Raw genomic sequence first — 17179 nt, 5'->3', positions numbered from 1 at the left:
ATGGCAAGTGGGGGGAGGGACTGCTGAACTGCTGGCAACTGGTAGCCTGCTGGGCGGCTGCTGACCAGGGAACTTACGGGAGTGGGGTTGCCGGTCACCCTGGTTCCAAGCCTCCACCAGCTAGCTGCAACTGGCTGCTCTTCCTCCAAGCAGTGGACAAAGCAGGCAGCTGCCAAATAACGTTATAAGGGAGGAGTGCACAACTTTAAACGAGCACGTTCTCTAATTGATCAGCAACATAACAACGAAACAATGTTAACCGGGACGACTTTAAGTGAGGAGTTGCTGTACTCCGAATTGCTTCATCTTTTGAACAGTTCAGTTTTTTTAAAAGCCCCTTTCCACAAAAATGTCCTTCCTTCCCCTCAAACCATGGAATTTTCCTTCATAGTTTCACTGGTCTGAAGTGCTTGATAGGCAAATTCCCTCCATAGTTACATTGCTCTGAAGATCTGGATAGGCAAAGCGCTTGGAACAGTGACAGGTTTAAGGTCCTATGCCTTGTGAATCATAAGAGCTAGAAACACACCTATTCTCAGCACTCCGCCCTAGCATAATGCTTATACGTCAGATGCAGCCTTTGTGATGGCCTTTCTCCAGTCTGTACTAGACAGGCTTCCTCAGCACCTGCCCCCTTAACATGGACGCTGCTTAGGAGCTACCTTAAATGGAGCACCTTTAGGGACAATTACTCAAAGGAAAGACTACTTACTTGTACAGTAACTGGAGTTCTTCAAGATGTTTTGTCCCTACAATTACTCTACTACCTGCCCTCCTTCTCCTTTACTTTGGAGTCCTTGCATTAGGCTGGATTTTGCAGTGAAGAAGGAACAGGAGCAGCAGTGGTCAGCCTTGCTTAATATGCTCTCAGATTGGGGTATGAGGGTATACAAAGTGCAGACATGGGCCATATGGACACTGCTATCCAAAATCTCTGATCAGAGGCACACAGACATGTGGAGCACCCATAGGAACAATTACTCCAAGAACACTGAAGTCCTGATAGAAAGCCAACTGAAGTCAATTAGGATATTTCCATTGGCTTCAATGGGCGTCAGATCAAGCCCTCAGTAAGCCAGGGCTGCCAAACCTGCAAGAAACAGAAGTAGCAGCACTTCATCACTTTGCACATGGAGCTAGCTGTTACCTGTTACCTTTGCAGCTTACTCCACAGCATCTGAAGAGGAAAGGTAATTTATCCTTCTCAGGTTGCTTCTACAGCAAAATTTTTATATAGTGAGATGGAAAGTTTATCTGTTGTGGTGAACATACACACCATTTTCCTTAGCAGCCTGCTCTTGGTAGCTGAAAAGAGTCTTTACATGGACAGTAAGAGGACTGATAGGGAAAAGTGATTAGGATGCTAGTCAGTTTTCCTCTCCAATCAGTCATGTGTAAAGCGCTGCAGTTCTGCCAACTCTGCAAAGACGGTGAAATAGAAAACCAGGGACAAAAGGAACAAAAACAAGCATAAAGAAGTGGAAACGGAAGAAGTTAAAAAAAAAAAAAGGTATCAAACATGGCAAGGGAAAGAAAAGGGAGAAAGAAGGCAAAAAAAGGTACAAAAAGAGAAAAAAGGTGGGAGACAGGCATAAGTGTGTGGTTGTGCAGTTTATAAAAGAAAAAACGCAAAGGAAAAATGTCTTGCAATTGCCCCAATTTGTAGAAAAATATTCCATATCTCAAGTCTTAAGTTATTACATACAAAACAAAAATACATATAAACAAAGAAAACAATGTTAAAAGAAAGTTAAGGTTTCAAAGTCCACCACTCAGAAGTTCAGCAAGATCAGAACAAAGGTTGCCATAATTCTGCCCCCTTGTGCAAATGCATAAGAATTTTTAATTACATGATCACATCATATTTTTTTCCACACAACACCTTGCCAAAGTGTGGGTTGTTTTTTTTAAGCAAATACAAAAAACAAAAATTCCATAATGTGGTATCCGACTGACCCCAACATGGGCCATCAACAGAACTGGAACTGGCAGGAAATGAAGCGTAGGAATAAATGGTTAGTATTCGTAAGGGAGAAAGGTAAATAGTGTGGTCTCCCGAGAATCGATATTGGGATCTGTGCTGTTCAACATCTTCATAAATGATCTAGAAAAAGAGGTGAGCAGTGAGGGCAGACTGCAAAGCTGACTGCAAAGAGTTACAAAGGTATCTCACTAAACTGGGTGACAAAATGGCAGAAGAAATTCAATGTCACTAAGTGCAAAGTAGTGCACACTGGAAAAATCCCCACTATACATACAATATGATGGGGTCTAAATTAGCTGTTACCACTTAAAGATCTTGGAGTCATTGTGGATAGTTCTCTGCAAACATCTGATCAATGTGCATCGGCAGTCAAAAAAGCTAACAGAAAGTTAGGAACCATTAGGAAAGGGATAGATAATAAAACAGAAGGGATAGATAATAAAACAATGAAGGGATATACAATAAAACAGAAAATATCATAATGCCACTATATAAATGCATGGTATACCCACACCTCGAATACTTCATGCTGTTCTTGTCGCCCCATCTCAAAAAAGATATAGAATTGGAAAAGGTACAGAAAAGGGCAACAAAAATGGTTAGGGATATGGAACAGCTTCCATACAAGGAGAGGTTAAAAAGATTGGGTCTGTTCAGCTTAGACAAGAGATGACTAAGGGGATATATTATAGAGCTCTATAAAATCATGAATGGTATGGAAAAAGTGACTAGGGAAGTGTTATTTACCCTTTCACATAACACAAGAATCATGGGACACTCAATAAAATTAACAGGCAGTAGGTTTAAAACAAACATAAGGAAGTAGTTCTTCACACAATGCACAGTCAACCTGTGGAACATGTTGCCGGGGGATGTTGTGAAGGCCAGAAGTATAATTGGGTTAAAAAAAAAGAACTAGACAAGTTCATGGAGGATAGGTCCATCAATGGCTATATAGACAAGATGGTCAGGGATGCAACCCAATGCTCCAGGTGTCCCTAGATTTCCAGCTGTCATAAGCTGGGTCTGGATGACAGATGACAAATCACTCAAAATTGCCCTGTTCTAATTCATTCCCTCTGAAGCATCTGATGGCAGCCACTATGAGAGACAGGATACTGGGATAGATGGACCATTGGTCTTACCCCGTAGGCCATTCTTGTACTCTTGTGACCTTTAGCCACAGCAAAGACCTCTATACCATTTGATCTAGTGAAGAAGTGGGCTATTAAAGTCTAAGTAGGCCTGCCAGTAGAGGAAGATAAACACACACTTGGCCAATGAGTTTCATGGATATTTGCTGACATCAAAGGCACACTGGGACTCTATTCCAGGTTTTGGGAGGGAATGATGCATCTAGTGGTTACAGATCCTCTTAGCCTACCTGTCTGTCTCCTTCTGCCTGTCTCCTGGAATGTCCCTCAACAGCATATTCCCTTCAGTTCTTGTCACTCCCTCTTCTATTACTCTTTGCACATAACAGTCCCACTCTGCTCCTGTCCCTGCCTAGGCCACAGGTTCTCAATCTTTTTGGGCTCAGGATTCATTTGTAAACCTCGATGGCCTGTCACAATGCATTAAATAGCTTTAGTGCAAAACACTTGTGGCTTACTAAATATTTCTTATCCACAATATACAATATCCCCATTAACATAACAAGTACTACATAACTACAACTTGCACACTGTAGTGGCAGCTCCTGTCCATTGGTGCTAGCTGGGCTCACCTCCCTGTTCCAGGCACTGTGACCTCTGAGGTTGCAGCACCCCTCAGGTTTGGAGTAGCCCCTCTGACTCAGCACCACTTACTCTAATTTTCTCCCTCACCCTACATCATGCCAGCAGGACATCTGAGCCAAACCTGAGCAGCACTGCAACCCCATGCACCATATTGCAAAATGCCCCAAGTGGGGAGCAGAGCCCAGCCAGCCCCACATGTCGGGAACTGCCACTGCAGAATGAATGAGGGGTAGGCTCTGCAACTCCCTCCCCAAAGGCAGGACCTGCCCCCGATACCCATTCCCCAGGCCTCCTATGCGACCCTTTGACACACATGGAACCCAATTTTGGGTCGTGACTCCACAGGTTCAGAAACCCTGGTCCAGACTGTACCATTCTTCCCTCTACTCCTGTCCATCCCTCAAATACGTTGCTATTTCCCTTCTCTTATCCCCTGTACCTGTCCACCAATGGACTGCTCTTCCCCCCACCCCCCCCTCTATTACTGAACCCAATGGATTCAAGAAAGTTGGCTTCTGTCTCTTCCTTCCTGCCTAGGTTCCAACAGGGGGAGTATTGAGAACACAAGAGAGAAAGTCTCCTTATTCTAAGCTCTAGTGCCCACAGTCACAGAAGTCATCAACAGCCAGAAGGAGCAACTGCAGGAAAAGTCCAATTCAGCTCTGGGCTGGAACATGGCAGTTCTGTAGAAGTGGAGCATGCTCAGTGGAAATGCAATGTCCAGAGAATTTTGCTGCCATTTTCTAACAAACCTCTTTGGAGCATGTGGAAATGGTAATTTTTAGAGGCTTATAATTTGGCTAAATTGGGGTGGATGTTCAAAAGAACAGGTAAAGACATTTCTCTGACCCTAGGATATACCACCAACCATGTTTCAAGTCCCTGCTCAAAAGCATGAGGTGCCATAACTTCTCAATGAAACAGTTGCAATAATTTTGTAACACTGGCAAAACAATGTCATTTTCTCTAACCCAGTTGTCAATAATGGATGAACTGTTTTTGCTGCAGCTTTCCAAATAAGTCGTATTTATGTCAGACACCAGATGACCTGAAAATTGGAAAGGAGAGGAGAACTGTGTGGAATCTGGGCAACTGCTACTGTGCATCATAATTATTGGGTAACTGACCTAAGTCAGCCAAATAAGGCTAACAAAATAAGCTTTACCCAGGATATAGTGAAGTTAGTTGGAAGATTCACACTACTCACAGTTCTGGATTTTTACTTACCACAAATAACTGTAAGGGTTGTTCAGCAGGCAAAGGCGCAGAACTCTTTTTGATTTTCACAGAAACTTTAGCCTCTTCCTCGGACTGTTTTCCTTCTCCTTCCTCAGCATACTTTTTTCTTTTAACTTGACGATTTGATCTTCTCTTCTGCAATATAGTAATATCAAAATAACATTTTTACTGATCATTCTTTCGAGCAAGAACTGCTTATACTGAACATTTGTTAAAAATAGTCATTCAGCTACACTATATATTACTATAGAAAATTTAGTGAGCAGTAATTTTGATAAATGCACACATTTAAAAAAAAATGTAACTGTAAAAACAATAACAGGGTGTGGAGATGCTAGGCCACATTTTGGATCTACAAATCTTGTTAATGTTTCTTTAAGTTATATATATATAATAAAATATAAAAGTAGTTAGGTGGCTTTGTCTGTATTTACAGCTCAGAAACAAAACTGGAGTAATGTTTTCTGGGTATTTAGGAACAAAATTCAAGTGAGAGCTATTTTGTTTCATGAATGCACTGTAATTTTTCCCGATAGTAATTTCATAAAGATAACTACAAAAGACCACTGTGTGCTATTAATCTATCTAAATCAATAACCTATAAAGTGAAGATTTACACAATGTGCATAAGTGACTCCTCTATGAAATAAAAGGTCACTTTTGTATAAACCAGTATCACAAAGACTCTCAGAAATTAAGAAAGCCCCTAGACAAGTGAATGATTTCAGATGTGTTAGTCTGTATCAGCAAAAACAATGCGGAGTCCTTGGGGCACTTTAGAGACTAACAAATTTATTTGGGCATAAGCTTTCGTGGGCTAGAAGTGGGTTCTAGCCCACGAAAGCTTATGCCCAAATAAATCTGTTAGTCTCTAAGGTGCCACAAGGACTCCTCGTTGTTTAGACAAATGAAGATAGGCAACAACAGTAAACACAAAGCAAGAAAAGAAAGGAAGATTATGTCTGTCTGTATCTGATGAAGTGGGCTTCAGCCCATGAAAGCTTATGCTCAAATAAATTTGTTAGTCTCTAAGGTGCCACAAGTACTCCTCGTTCTTTTTGCTGATACAGACTAACATAACCTGTCCTTTAACATGGCTACCACTCAAACAGAAAAGAAGAAAAATGAAATAACGCCAAGAAAAGAAAAATATAGTAAACATGAGACAAACTGTATTTTCTAAAAATTATCAATTTGATCAACAATGTTGCTATTAGAGCTGTCGATTAATAGCAGTTAATTCACGTGATTAACTCAAAAAAAATATTTATGATTAATCGCAGTTTTAATTGCACTGTTAAACAATAGAATACCAACTGAAATTTATTAAATATTTTGGATGTTTTTCTACATTTTCAAATATATTGATTTTAATTACAACACAGAATACAAGTGTACAGTGCTCACTTTATATTAGTTTTATTACGAATATTTGCACTGTAAAAACAATAAAATTCACCTCAATTCACTTTATACAAGTACTGTAGTGTAATCTCTTTATCGTTAAAGCGCAATTTACAAATGTAGATTTCTTTTTGTTACATAATCGGACTCAAAAACAAAATGAAGTAAAACTTGAGAGCCCGCAAGTCCACTCAGGCCTACTTCTTGTGCAGCCAATCGCTAAGAGAAACAAGTTTGTTTACATTTACGGGAGATAATGCTGCCTGCTTCTTATTTACAATGTCACCTGAAAGTGATTACAGATATTCGCATGGCACTTTTGTAGCCGGCATTGCAAGCTATTTACATGCCAGATATGCAAAAGTTTTGTATGCCCCTTCATCCTTTGGCTACCATTCCAGAGGACACGCGTCCATGCTGATGACACTCATTAAAAAAATAATGTAGTAATTAAATTTGTGACTGAACTCGTTGGGGGAAAATTGTATGTCTCCTGCTTTGTGTTTTACCCGCATTCTGCCATATATTTCATGTTATAGCAATCTTGGATGATGACCCAGCACGTTGTTCGTTTTAAGAACACTTGCAATGCAGATTTGACAAAACACAAAGAAGGTACCAATGTGAGATTTTCTAAAGATAGCTACAGCACTCGACCGCAGATTTAAGAATCTGAAGTGCCTTCCAAAATCTGAGAAGGACGGGGTGTGGAGTATGCTTTCAGAGGTCTTAAAAGAGCAACACTCTGATGAGGAAACTACAGAACCCGAACTACCAAAAAAGAAAATCCTTCTGCTGGTGATATATGACTCAGAAGATGAAAATGAACATGCGTCGGTCTGCACTGCTTTGGAAAGTTATCAAACAGAAATCATCATCATCAGCATGAACGCATACAATAAAAATGAATATAATTATCACAGACTTTGGTATACAGGGAGAGCATACAAGTGAAAATAATTATGCACAAGCCTATTGGAATGGAGCTGTCTCTCTATATTAGATGGTCCTTGTCAAAATTGGGGGGGGGGGGGGGGTTATGCATGGAGAAACCGTAAATTTACAGGTATCCAAATGCTACAGCATAATTAATAAAACACATTAGTCAGCTATCTCTGAAAGAGGCATTTCAGGAGAAAATGTAGGCAGTTATAGAAAATTGTCAGTTTATCAGTATGAAAAAAGAAACTGGAGGGGGATTTAAAGAAGTTAAGTGAGCTAGATAAAAGGTCAACTGTTCAGTCAGACATTTCAAATCCTAAAACACTTGCAATATAAAGGAACAGATGAAGGCAAGAGCAATTGCTGAATAAATACAAATCACAGTGGATCAGAGCACAGGCTTAGAGATAAGAAAAAGAAAGTGAAGGGACATACGAGTAAGAAACAAAGATTGATTAAAAACACAGATCCTAGTCTTCACTCAGAAAATATTAGCTAGAATTTAACAAAACTCGATCTAGTCAATTACAAAGATTTTTTTTTTTTAAGCAAAGTTATGGACAGGTTACAGGAAGCATCATAGGGAGACATAAGTTTCCTAAAAATGTATTAGTAACAGTGGACTTTTCAGAGACAAATCATGTATGTTTAAGATACATGGACTGAGAAATATGTGTATATAATTAAGATAAACTAATGATTTAAGACTAAATTTATAAAAAAAAAAGTGGCACATTTTAGCTAATGTAGTGTTGTCTTCTTTGTTGGGCACATTTAATACAGAAGCCAGCTGGGAAACTAAACATGTCAACTGAATTAAACAACATGATTCAAAAAAATCATCCCAGAATATAAAAACAGAAAACCATCTGCAAGACAAAAATCACATGTTAAAGTCTGAAAGCTAAATGAAAAAATGAGGTTGAACAGCCTTGCAGGTTTGTATGGGATAGTGACAGGATAGCAGCAGATGAATAAACATTTAATGATATTTCAAAAGGGGATCTCAGCTAACATAAATAACTACAGAAGAGTCAACTTGCTGTCCATTACAAGTAATGTTTCCCTTGGGTTTATCTTTCTGTAGTTAAAGGATACAGTTGATAAGGCAGGTGTATTCAGGCTTTCTAAAAACTAGAGATTGTACTGATCAGATTTCCACATTGTGACAAATCACTGAGAAAAGGTTCATTCAATCACTCATTAACGGTAAGCTTTATTTAAGACAGGCTTTCAACTAAACCTATAGGGAGCCATTCTGGGAAACTGAAGCTATTTGGTTTCTCTAGTATAGATATCAGGGTCATAAAGAATATTTGCAAAATACTAAAAGGGGTCAACTCTTTTTTATTGCTATTTTCTGACACTATAATCAAGTCATGAAAAAAAAATTACCTTTGGATACACAGATTACATTTCACTGGATGACACTTTATGATCATTGATTGAACCTTTGCAGATGAAACTGCCCTAAGACACAAATGATGCATATCTCCAAGGAGAGATTTTACTGTAATAAGTCTTAAAGCAAAGTAGTTATAATTTTTATTCCAGATATGCATACACTGAAAACCACCTCTTAAGAAGAGTTCATCTATTTTGGAAGCAACCAACTGTACATAAACAATGAGCTGCACTACTACAAAATACATCAGGGAAACACTTCAAAGGATCTAAAGACGAAAGAGAAAGCCTACTCCAACAGTAACTGAGGATCTTTGAGAGTCGCCTCTACATTTTGACACTTGCTTCTGAACTTAAGGACTCTTCTAGAAACGCAATGCCAATTGGAAACTCACATGTAACCTCAGATGGCCAAACATTTAGAACCAATGTTATAAGAGGCCATGTGGTCTCCAACTGCTTCAATTTTTCTGTAAAGCCCCTGAATCCTTATCAAAGTAGAACACAGAGAAAAGAAGAAAGGTGGATAAGCAGTGAGAGTATGCAGAAGCAACATTCTTAAAAAGCCACATTTACTAGCAAGTAATCTCTATGTATTCTTTCAGGTGGCATTATGGTTATTCAGAAGAAATTGCCAACTGAGAGGTGACAATAGATGGCCCTTTCTTGTGGCATCTGGGCCTCTTCTTGGGTGGTTCTACAGTTCTCTGGGAAGTTTGGCAGGGGATTGTCTGAGACGATTGGGCTGTGTGACCGGCTAAATTTTTTCCTGGTTGCCCAGCAAGCAGAGGGTTGCTCTAGAATTCTTAATGAATGAAAGGATTCATCCACGTTGTCACTGAAGAGCTTGGGGCCTTTGAATGGAAGTTCTTCCACTATATTCTGGACTTCCCTGGGGAAGGAGGGATGTAGCCATGAAGCATGGTGCATAGCTATGTCAGCTGCATCCAAAGAAGCTTGCAAAGAGGGTTTGGCAATCCTCTGACCTTCAGTGATAAGAGCCTGGAACTGGGTCCTTCTGGTTTTGTGGCCAATAATTAATAAAAGAGAACTTACTGAAATTTGCATAGTCATATTTAGCTACCACGAATTTTAACACTGCCAAAGAACAGCTTTTCTCAGAAAGGTCGAGACACACGAACTCTGTTTCTCTCATTTACGACATCAACACTAGGGAATTCAGGATGAGGTGGAAAAAGAGATATTCTGAGCCACTGGCAGGTACACAGTACTTCTTGTCCACCCTCTTGCAAGTAAGCAGTATAGTGTCTGGTGTCTGCAATATTATTTGGGCTGGTAACAGAAGAACATCATTTCTAGGTAAGGCTATCTCGCCTTTGGGAGAAGTGTGTAGGATATCTGCCAGGGCAGATTGTGGTTCCTGGGCCTCTTCCAAGGAGATTTATAAGGATTTGACTATCACCTTCAAGAGCTCTTGGAAGACTGACATCATTTGCAAAGGATGGGAGAAGAGGCTACCTGCCTTGTCTGGTGAGGAAGAGGAACTTGTTAGATGGCACTGCCTTTTCCTCAACTTTTGAGGGTCCTCTTGAGGAAGGTGGTCTTGAGGTACAGGTGACTGCACCTCTTGGCAGTTCCTCTTTTGTCAGGATACCTACTAAAGAAATAGTCTCCATACAGGACCTTAGATTCCAGAAGGCCCACTGTGGTGGGTCATAAGGGGAGGAGGAGCAGCTCTGAAGGTACTCCTGCCATGGAGGTTGTCAGATCAGTTGTCAACTGGTTCCTAGGGTCTCTTCCTTAGGATATACCTCAGGGAAGGGAGGTTCAAATGGGGTACAACTTCTCTCATCTGTCAAGTCGCAGCTTATCTGGGGCTAGATTTTTTTTTTTTTTTTTTTCCCGCAGCTAGTCCTTCATGGCTAGGAGGCAGAAAAATTTCTCTCAGTGGAGAACTTCCAGAACTGAAGAATATTCCTGTCCTATACTTGTTAACTGAAGATGCTTGGTTAGAGCCTGTTTGCACTCTGGGGCATGATTACACCAGTGTGTAAAATCTACCACAAAAAACCATCAGCAGATATGGACATTTTTATTTACTATGATGCAGTTTGTACCATGAACGTAAGATGGCTTTAGACCTAACAGTAATCACAGACAGGGAGGGAAAGGAAGTAGGCAGAAATGGCTAAAAGGGACTACTACAGGGAAAACTGGATCAAGGTTGGTTGTTGATGGGAGGATACCTCACAGGTCCCTATCAGTCTGAGCTCTTGTCCAAAATGTTGCCCAACTGGCTTATGAGACAGAAACAGATAGTCAGAAAAAGAAAAATATGCTTCTTTTGTACAGCACAGCACACATTTAACTGCTTACAACTCCAGATAGTTTAACACTTTCCTAGTTTGTCTGCTTCCTCATTCTCCTATTTTTCCACTCCAGGAAGTTTTGGAAGCACTACTAGCTAATTCCCCTCCAGCATCACCTGGATAATGAAAGCCCAGTAAGTTCTGTTCTTCCTTGAATGAGAAAAGGTTGGGCATTTCCTTGCATGGCCTGTGGCTACCTTATAGATATACTTCACTACAGGTTGCTGAAGAAACCTATATCATTGCATTCAATGATGGAGGATTACCAAGAGGAGTATACCTCTGCCTTCTACTTCTTTCTGGGCTTGCCTGACATTCCTGTGCAATTTGTGGTCTTGCAGCAACTCAATGAAAAGGATCAACTCCTAGCAGGGAAGTCTTCAGGACAAAAATGCATAGCCTAGGCAGAAGATCAATGCTTAGGATCTGAAGGATCTCCCAGCGCAGAATATTTAACATATTGCTTAATTTACACCTGGTGACTGACTGACTGACCTGTGACAACAATTAATGTCCACAGACCAAGAAAAGAAAATGGCATTTAGTGTACAATAAAGAGCTACAAGTTAATAAAAACTGATGACATCACTACTTGGAATATTAAAATATCTGAAAAGCTGGTAGAGAATTAATTTTATTTATCATAGATACTATTTAGAATAGTAGTCTTATTATCTTAATATTAAAACTAAACAGACTATCAGCAGCTCAATATATGCCATCCTGTACAACAATTTTTCTTTTTAAAACTAACCAGTGAGAATTTTCATCTAGATAAGGACTCATCACCTTAGGATTGCTACATCTATGGTTTCACGCAAGTCTATGTTGTTTTTAACTTCCTTTTGTTAGGAGGTGTTTATACTCTTCTGCAGCATGCCTTCAAAAGTTTTGCTAGACCTTGCCAGTCAAGGTATATAAATAATAGGGCTGGCAAGTGATTAAAAAAAATTAATCGCAATTAATTGCGTGATTTAAAAAATTAATCACACTGTTAAACAATAGAATACCATTATTCAATTAGTTTGGGACATGTTCAACATTTTGAAATATATTGATTTCAATTACAACACATTGATTTCAATATACAGTCTCATTTTATTTTGATTTTTACAGTGCAAATATTTTTCAATTCACCTAATAAAAGTACTGTAGTGCAATCTCTTTATCATGAAAGTTGAACATACAAAAGTAGAATTATGTACCAAAAAAAAAACTGTAGTCAAAAATAAAACAAATAATGTAAAACTTTAGAGCCTAAAAGTTCACTTAGTCCTACTTCTTGTTCAGCCAATTACTCAGACAAACAAGTTTGTTTACATTTGCAGGAGATAATGCTGCCCGCTTCTTGTTTACAAGATCACTTGAAAGTGAGAACAGGCGTACGCACAGCACTGTTGTAGCCGGCATTGCAAGATATTTATGTACCAGATGCACTAAAGATTCACATGTCTCTTCATGCTCCAACCACAATTCCAGAAGACATGCTGATGACGGGTTCTGCTCGATAAACATCCAAAGCAGTGCGGACCGAGGCATGTTCATTTTCATCGTCTGAGTCAGATGCCACCAGCAGAAAGGTTGATTTTCTTTTTTGGTGGTTTGGGTTCTGTAGTTTCCATATCGGAGCGTTGCTCTTTTAAGACTTCTGAAAGCATGCTCCACATCTCGTTCCTCTCAGATTTTGGAAGGCACTTCAGATTCTTAAACCTTGGGTCGAGTGATGTAGCTATTTTTAGAAATCTCACATTGGTACCTTCTTTGCATTTTGTCAAATCTGCAGTGAAAAGTGTTCTTAAAACGAAAAACATGCTGGGTCATCGTCCGAGATTGCTATAACATGAAATATATGGCAGAATGCAGGTAAAACAGAGTAGGAGACATACAATTCTCCCCCAAGGAGTTCAGTCACAAATTTAATTAATGCATTATTTTTTTAAAGAGCATCATCAGCATGGAAGCATGTCCTCTGGACTGGTGGTCGAAGCATGAAGGGGCATATGAAAGTTTAGCATAAGTGTCATGTGAACTCCTGTGCTCACTTTCAGGGGACACTGTAAATAAGAAGCGGGCAGCATTATCTCCCGTAAATGGAAACAAACTTGTCTGTCTTAGCGATTGGCTTAACAAGAAGTAGGCCTGAGTGGACGTGCAGGCTCTAAAGATTTACATTGTTTTGTTTTTGAGTGCAGTTATGTAACAAAAAAAATCTACATTTGTAAACTGCACTTACGTGATAAAGAGATTGTAATACAGTACTTGTATGAGGTGAATGAAAAATACTATTTCTTTTTTGCCAGCCATATTACAGTGCAAATATTTGTATTAAAAATAATAATGTAAAGTGAGCAGTGTACACTTTGTATTCTGTGTTGTAATTGAAATCAATATATTTGAAAATGTAGAAAAACATCCACAAATATTTAATAAATTTAAATTGGTATTCTATTGTTTAACAGTGCGATTAAAACTGCGATTAATTTTTTTAATCGCTATTAATTTTTTTGAGTTAATCGCGTGAGTTAACTTCGATTAACTGTCAGCCCTAATAAATAACATTAATAAACTTTTAATGATAATCATTTTTATGCCACCTTATATCCATAAACCTCAGAGCAACCTTACAACCTTAAGTTTGGTGTTGTGTTTCTTGTTAAAAGCTATCTGGTATCTTTGTATTCCTAAGATGAAGCATGATGCTCAGCATCATCACAAATTTTATGCTGATGTTTACTTTTTATTTTTTAATGACCTGATAATAGAAGTCTAGAACAAGTTAATTATATTTATATAAATGTTTCTACACATTTGTGTTGAAATTTAGACATACTATAACTATAATCACAACCTCAACACAGCTTAGTATATTATAACACTTTTGCCATAATGAGCAATTTATCTCTTGTGCAAGGAAGAGTATCTGAATCATTGGTTTACAGACATTTGGTCCCACGTTCTACTCATTTAAGAGCAGAAACCACAGAGTCATAAACATCAATTTGTATAAACTCAATAGCAATAAAAAACCCTCTGCCTTCACGAATAAGTATCACTAATATAAAAAAATGTATTTTGGAGTTTAAATCTATAATGGTGCAGAAAAATCTTCAAAAGGAAAAAAAGAAAAATTATGAATACTGACCTGAGAGTCCTCATCTTTAAATGACCGCTGTGGAGTCTGCTTAGTATCAGACATTTCATCTGAAGACTCATTCTTTCTCTTCTGCTTTTTACCCAATGTGATTATAAGCTTGCTGTTTCAAAACAAAAGTAAGACAATGTTAAGACTGTGCATATATGTTTATATACTATTGTGCATTTTGTATTTAATGTCTGGGACACTGTCCAGGACAAAGTAACTTTAATTTCCTTACTCTTTTTACTACCAGTACCATAGAGTTCCACCATATCACAAACAAGAGGCAGAGACATAGGCCTAATTCTACTGATTTTGCCACTGACTACAGTGGGAGCGTAGGACTGTACTCGTCGTTATTACTAAAGAACAAGGATGCAACTTTATAATAATTAGCATTTGATACTACTACTGATTATATCCCCAAAAGCCTAGTGGAAACATCTGTATGTCTTGCCACAGGCAAATCTCTCATGCATTCCTCAACAGTGTTAATATTTTAATTGAAATGTTTAAAAGTAAATTTATGATAGGAAAATGTGGGGCTGAGTTGACAGGGTCCTTTTAACTGTGAATGCAGAGCTACAATTTACCATACCTATCTCCTCCAAATTACAGAACCCCCTAGATGCAATAATTTCTCTCTCTGTGAAACATGGAACGTGTGATATATTTACTCATACAAGAAACTTTAGTTTGACAACAATAGTTATACATTACATGATTTAAAAGCCCATCATATAATATGCAAAATTCATAGCTTCATGTAAATTATTAGATGGGAAAAATATGAAACTGCAAACTTTGACTTTTTGCAATTTCACAAAAGCAAAAATTAGTGAAGCCTAGGTTTATCAACAATGGTTTCATCAGTAAACACGGCTGAGGACCAGAGCTGTGGGGCAAATTATAATTCTACAGGAAAAATACTAATTATTTCTTAGTTCAAATTCTGAAGTCACACAGAGAGGGGCAATATCATTAATATCATTATTTGTTTTTAATGATAGGGTGACAAAATACATGTTTTCTTTTCATCTTTGAAATCTGACAAGTGCTACTCTTCAAGTGTATTCAGAGGAATAATCAGAGTGATTACAATCAAAGAATCATGGATAAAATGATGTCCTTAAATATATACTTTACATAATATAGATTTGATAATTGCATACTATGTTAACAGTGAGAAAATTGCTTTAGCATACAAATATCTTCTCCCACCTCATGGCTCTAACTAAAGACAAGACTTTGGCCTTTCTTCACAGCCAGTACAATTATTTTACATCAAAGCAGCCTGACAGAATGTGCACCTGAAGAAAGTAAAAAGCACTAAGAAAAAGGAGACTGACTGACTAGTCTTCAGCCTCAAGTTTCCTCCTAGGAAAAGTGCAAAATAAGGCAGGCTGATCATAGCAAATACATTACATCTCCAACAGTCCACAGAGAAAATACAAACCCCGAAATCCTGAACTACCAATTCACTACTGTTAGTGACAATGCAATAGTTCCCAAAATATATAGCACAGTTGCATTTCAAAAAGAGACCAACATTTTCCACCAATTATTAACATCCAACCAACAAAGCAAGTATGCTTACTGGGAGGGGGAAAAGGGCTTTTAACAAGAAGTTTTCTTTCTGCTATACAATTTTGATTTCTAGTAGAAACTGAAATGTACGCTTAAATTAAGTGGCTGTAAACATAGGCTGGGCAATTCTAAGTTCAAGGGGAATTGCTTGCACGTGTCTGTGGGACAGAAATTGGCTCGTGGCTTCCTCACACCGCTGCCCCATCATATATTCTGTTAATTCTTATGTCCAAAAAATGTTATTTTTCATTATCACAAGGAATAGATTTTAAAGAATGAACACACTGATTTTCATATTCTGTTTTCAAAAGTAGTTTGCTTTCTTCTCCTTTTGTGAATACTAACAATTGTCTATTAACATTTATTCAAACTTGAGAAGCTGAACAAGGTATTTTCATCCTACGATTAACTGACTTTTCCACCGTATTCCAGCTTCATTTTCCCTTCAAGCACAATCCTCCAGACCTCCATGGATCACCCAAACTTGTTTATTCAGCTTTCCTGGTTGATTGCCTAATGGTGTCTGTTTTATGGAAAAGTGTTTGACTTGGATCACTGCAATGTATGGCCTAATCTAGACTAGAATTTAAAGGTATGATATCGGCATGTTAACTAGCATGTTTTAGAAGTATAGTGTAGACAAGGCACACTGCATATAACACATGCTAAACTGGTTAAGTTAAAGCAGTGGTTCTCAACCAGGGATACATATACCCCTGGGGGTAGACAAAGGTCTTCCAGGGGTACATCTATTCATCTAGATATTTGCCTAGTTTTACAACAAGCTACTTAAAAAGCATTAGTGAAGTCAGTACAAACTAAAATGTCATACAATTACTTGTTTAAACTGCTCTATATACTATACACATCATGGAATTACAATGTTTATATTCTATTGATTTATAATTATATAGTATAATAATATAATAATAATAATTAATGGAGATATCCCATCTCCTAGAACTGGAAGGGACCTTGAAAGGTCATCGAGTCCAGCCCCCTGCCTTCACTAGCAGGACCAAGTACTGATTTTGCCCCAGATCCCCAAGTGGCCCCCTCAAGGATTTAACTCACAACCCTGGGTTTAGCAGGCCAATGCTCAAACCACTGAGCTATCCCTCCCCCCCAGTAAAAATGAGAAATTAAGAATATTTTCAGTAATAGTGTGCTGCGATACTTTTGTATTTTTATGTCTGATTTTGTAAGCAAGTAGTTTTTAAGTGAGGTGAAACTTGGGGGTATGCAAGACAAATCAGACTCCTGAAAGGGGTACAGTAGTCTGGAAAGGTTAAGAGCCACTGAGTTAAAGCCTCGACTTCCCCCCAGGCTTCAACTAGACCATTTCATCATGCTGAAGGCAGTCTTGTCCACATTAGACTTCTAAAACATGTTATAACATGGGGCAACATCACAC

At 38.4% G+C, this 17179-nt stretch overlaps 1 protein-coding gene across 3 annotated transcripts in view; it reads right to left on the bottom strand.

The window, feature by feature from the left end:
* CHD9 (chromodomain helicase DNA binding protein 9) overlaps positions 1–17179 on the bottom strand; it is a 185492-nt gene that overhangs the window by 90899 nt on the left and 77414 nt on the right. For all 3 annotated transcript variants that reach the window (XM_065416619.1, XM_065416620.1, XM_065416621.1), the window contains 2 exons: positions 14185–14296; positions 4951–5097 (listed from right to left, as the gene is read on the bottom strand). In XM_065416619.1, coding sequence (XP_065272691.1) covers positions 4951–5097; positions 14185–14296 — 259 coding nt within the window. The remainder of the gene's footprint in view (positions 1–4950; positions 5098–14184; positions 14297–17179) is intronic.

This window comes from Emys orbicularis, chromosome 14, assembly GCF_028017835.1.
Source record: "Emys orbicularis isolate rEmyOrb1 chromosome 14, rEmyOrb1.hap1, whole genome shotgun sequence".
Classification (NCBI taxonomy): Eukaryota; Metazoa; Chordata; order Testudines; family Emydidae; genus Emys; species Emys orbicularis.
Note: the sequence above shows the minus strand (reverse complement) of the source record. Positions and strands in the feature narration are given on the sequence as shown.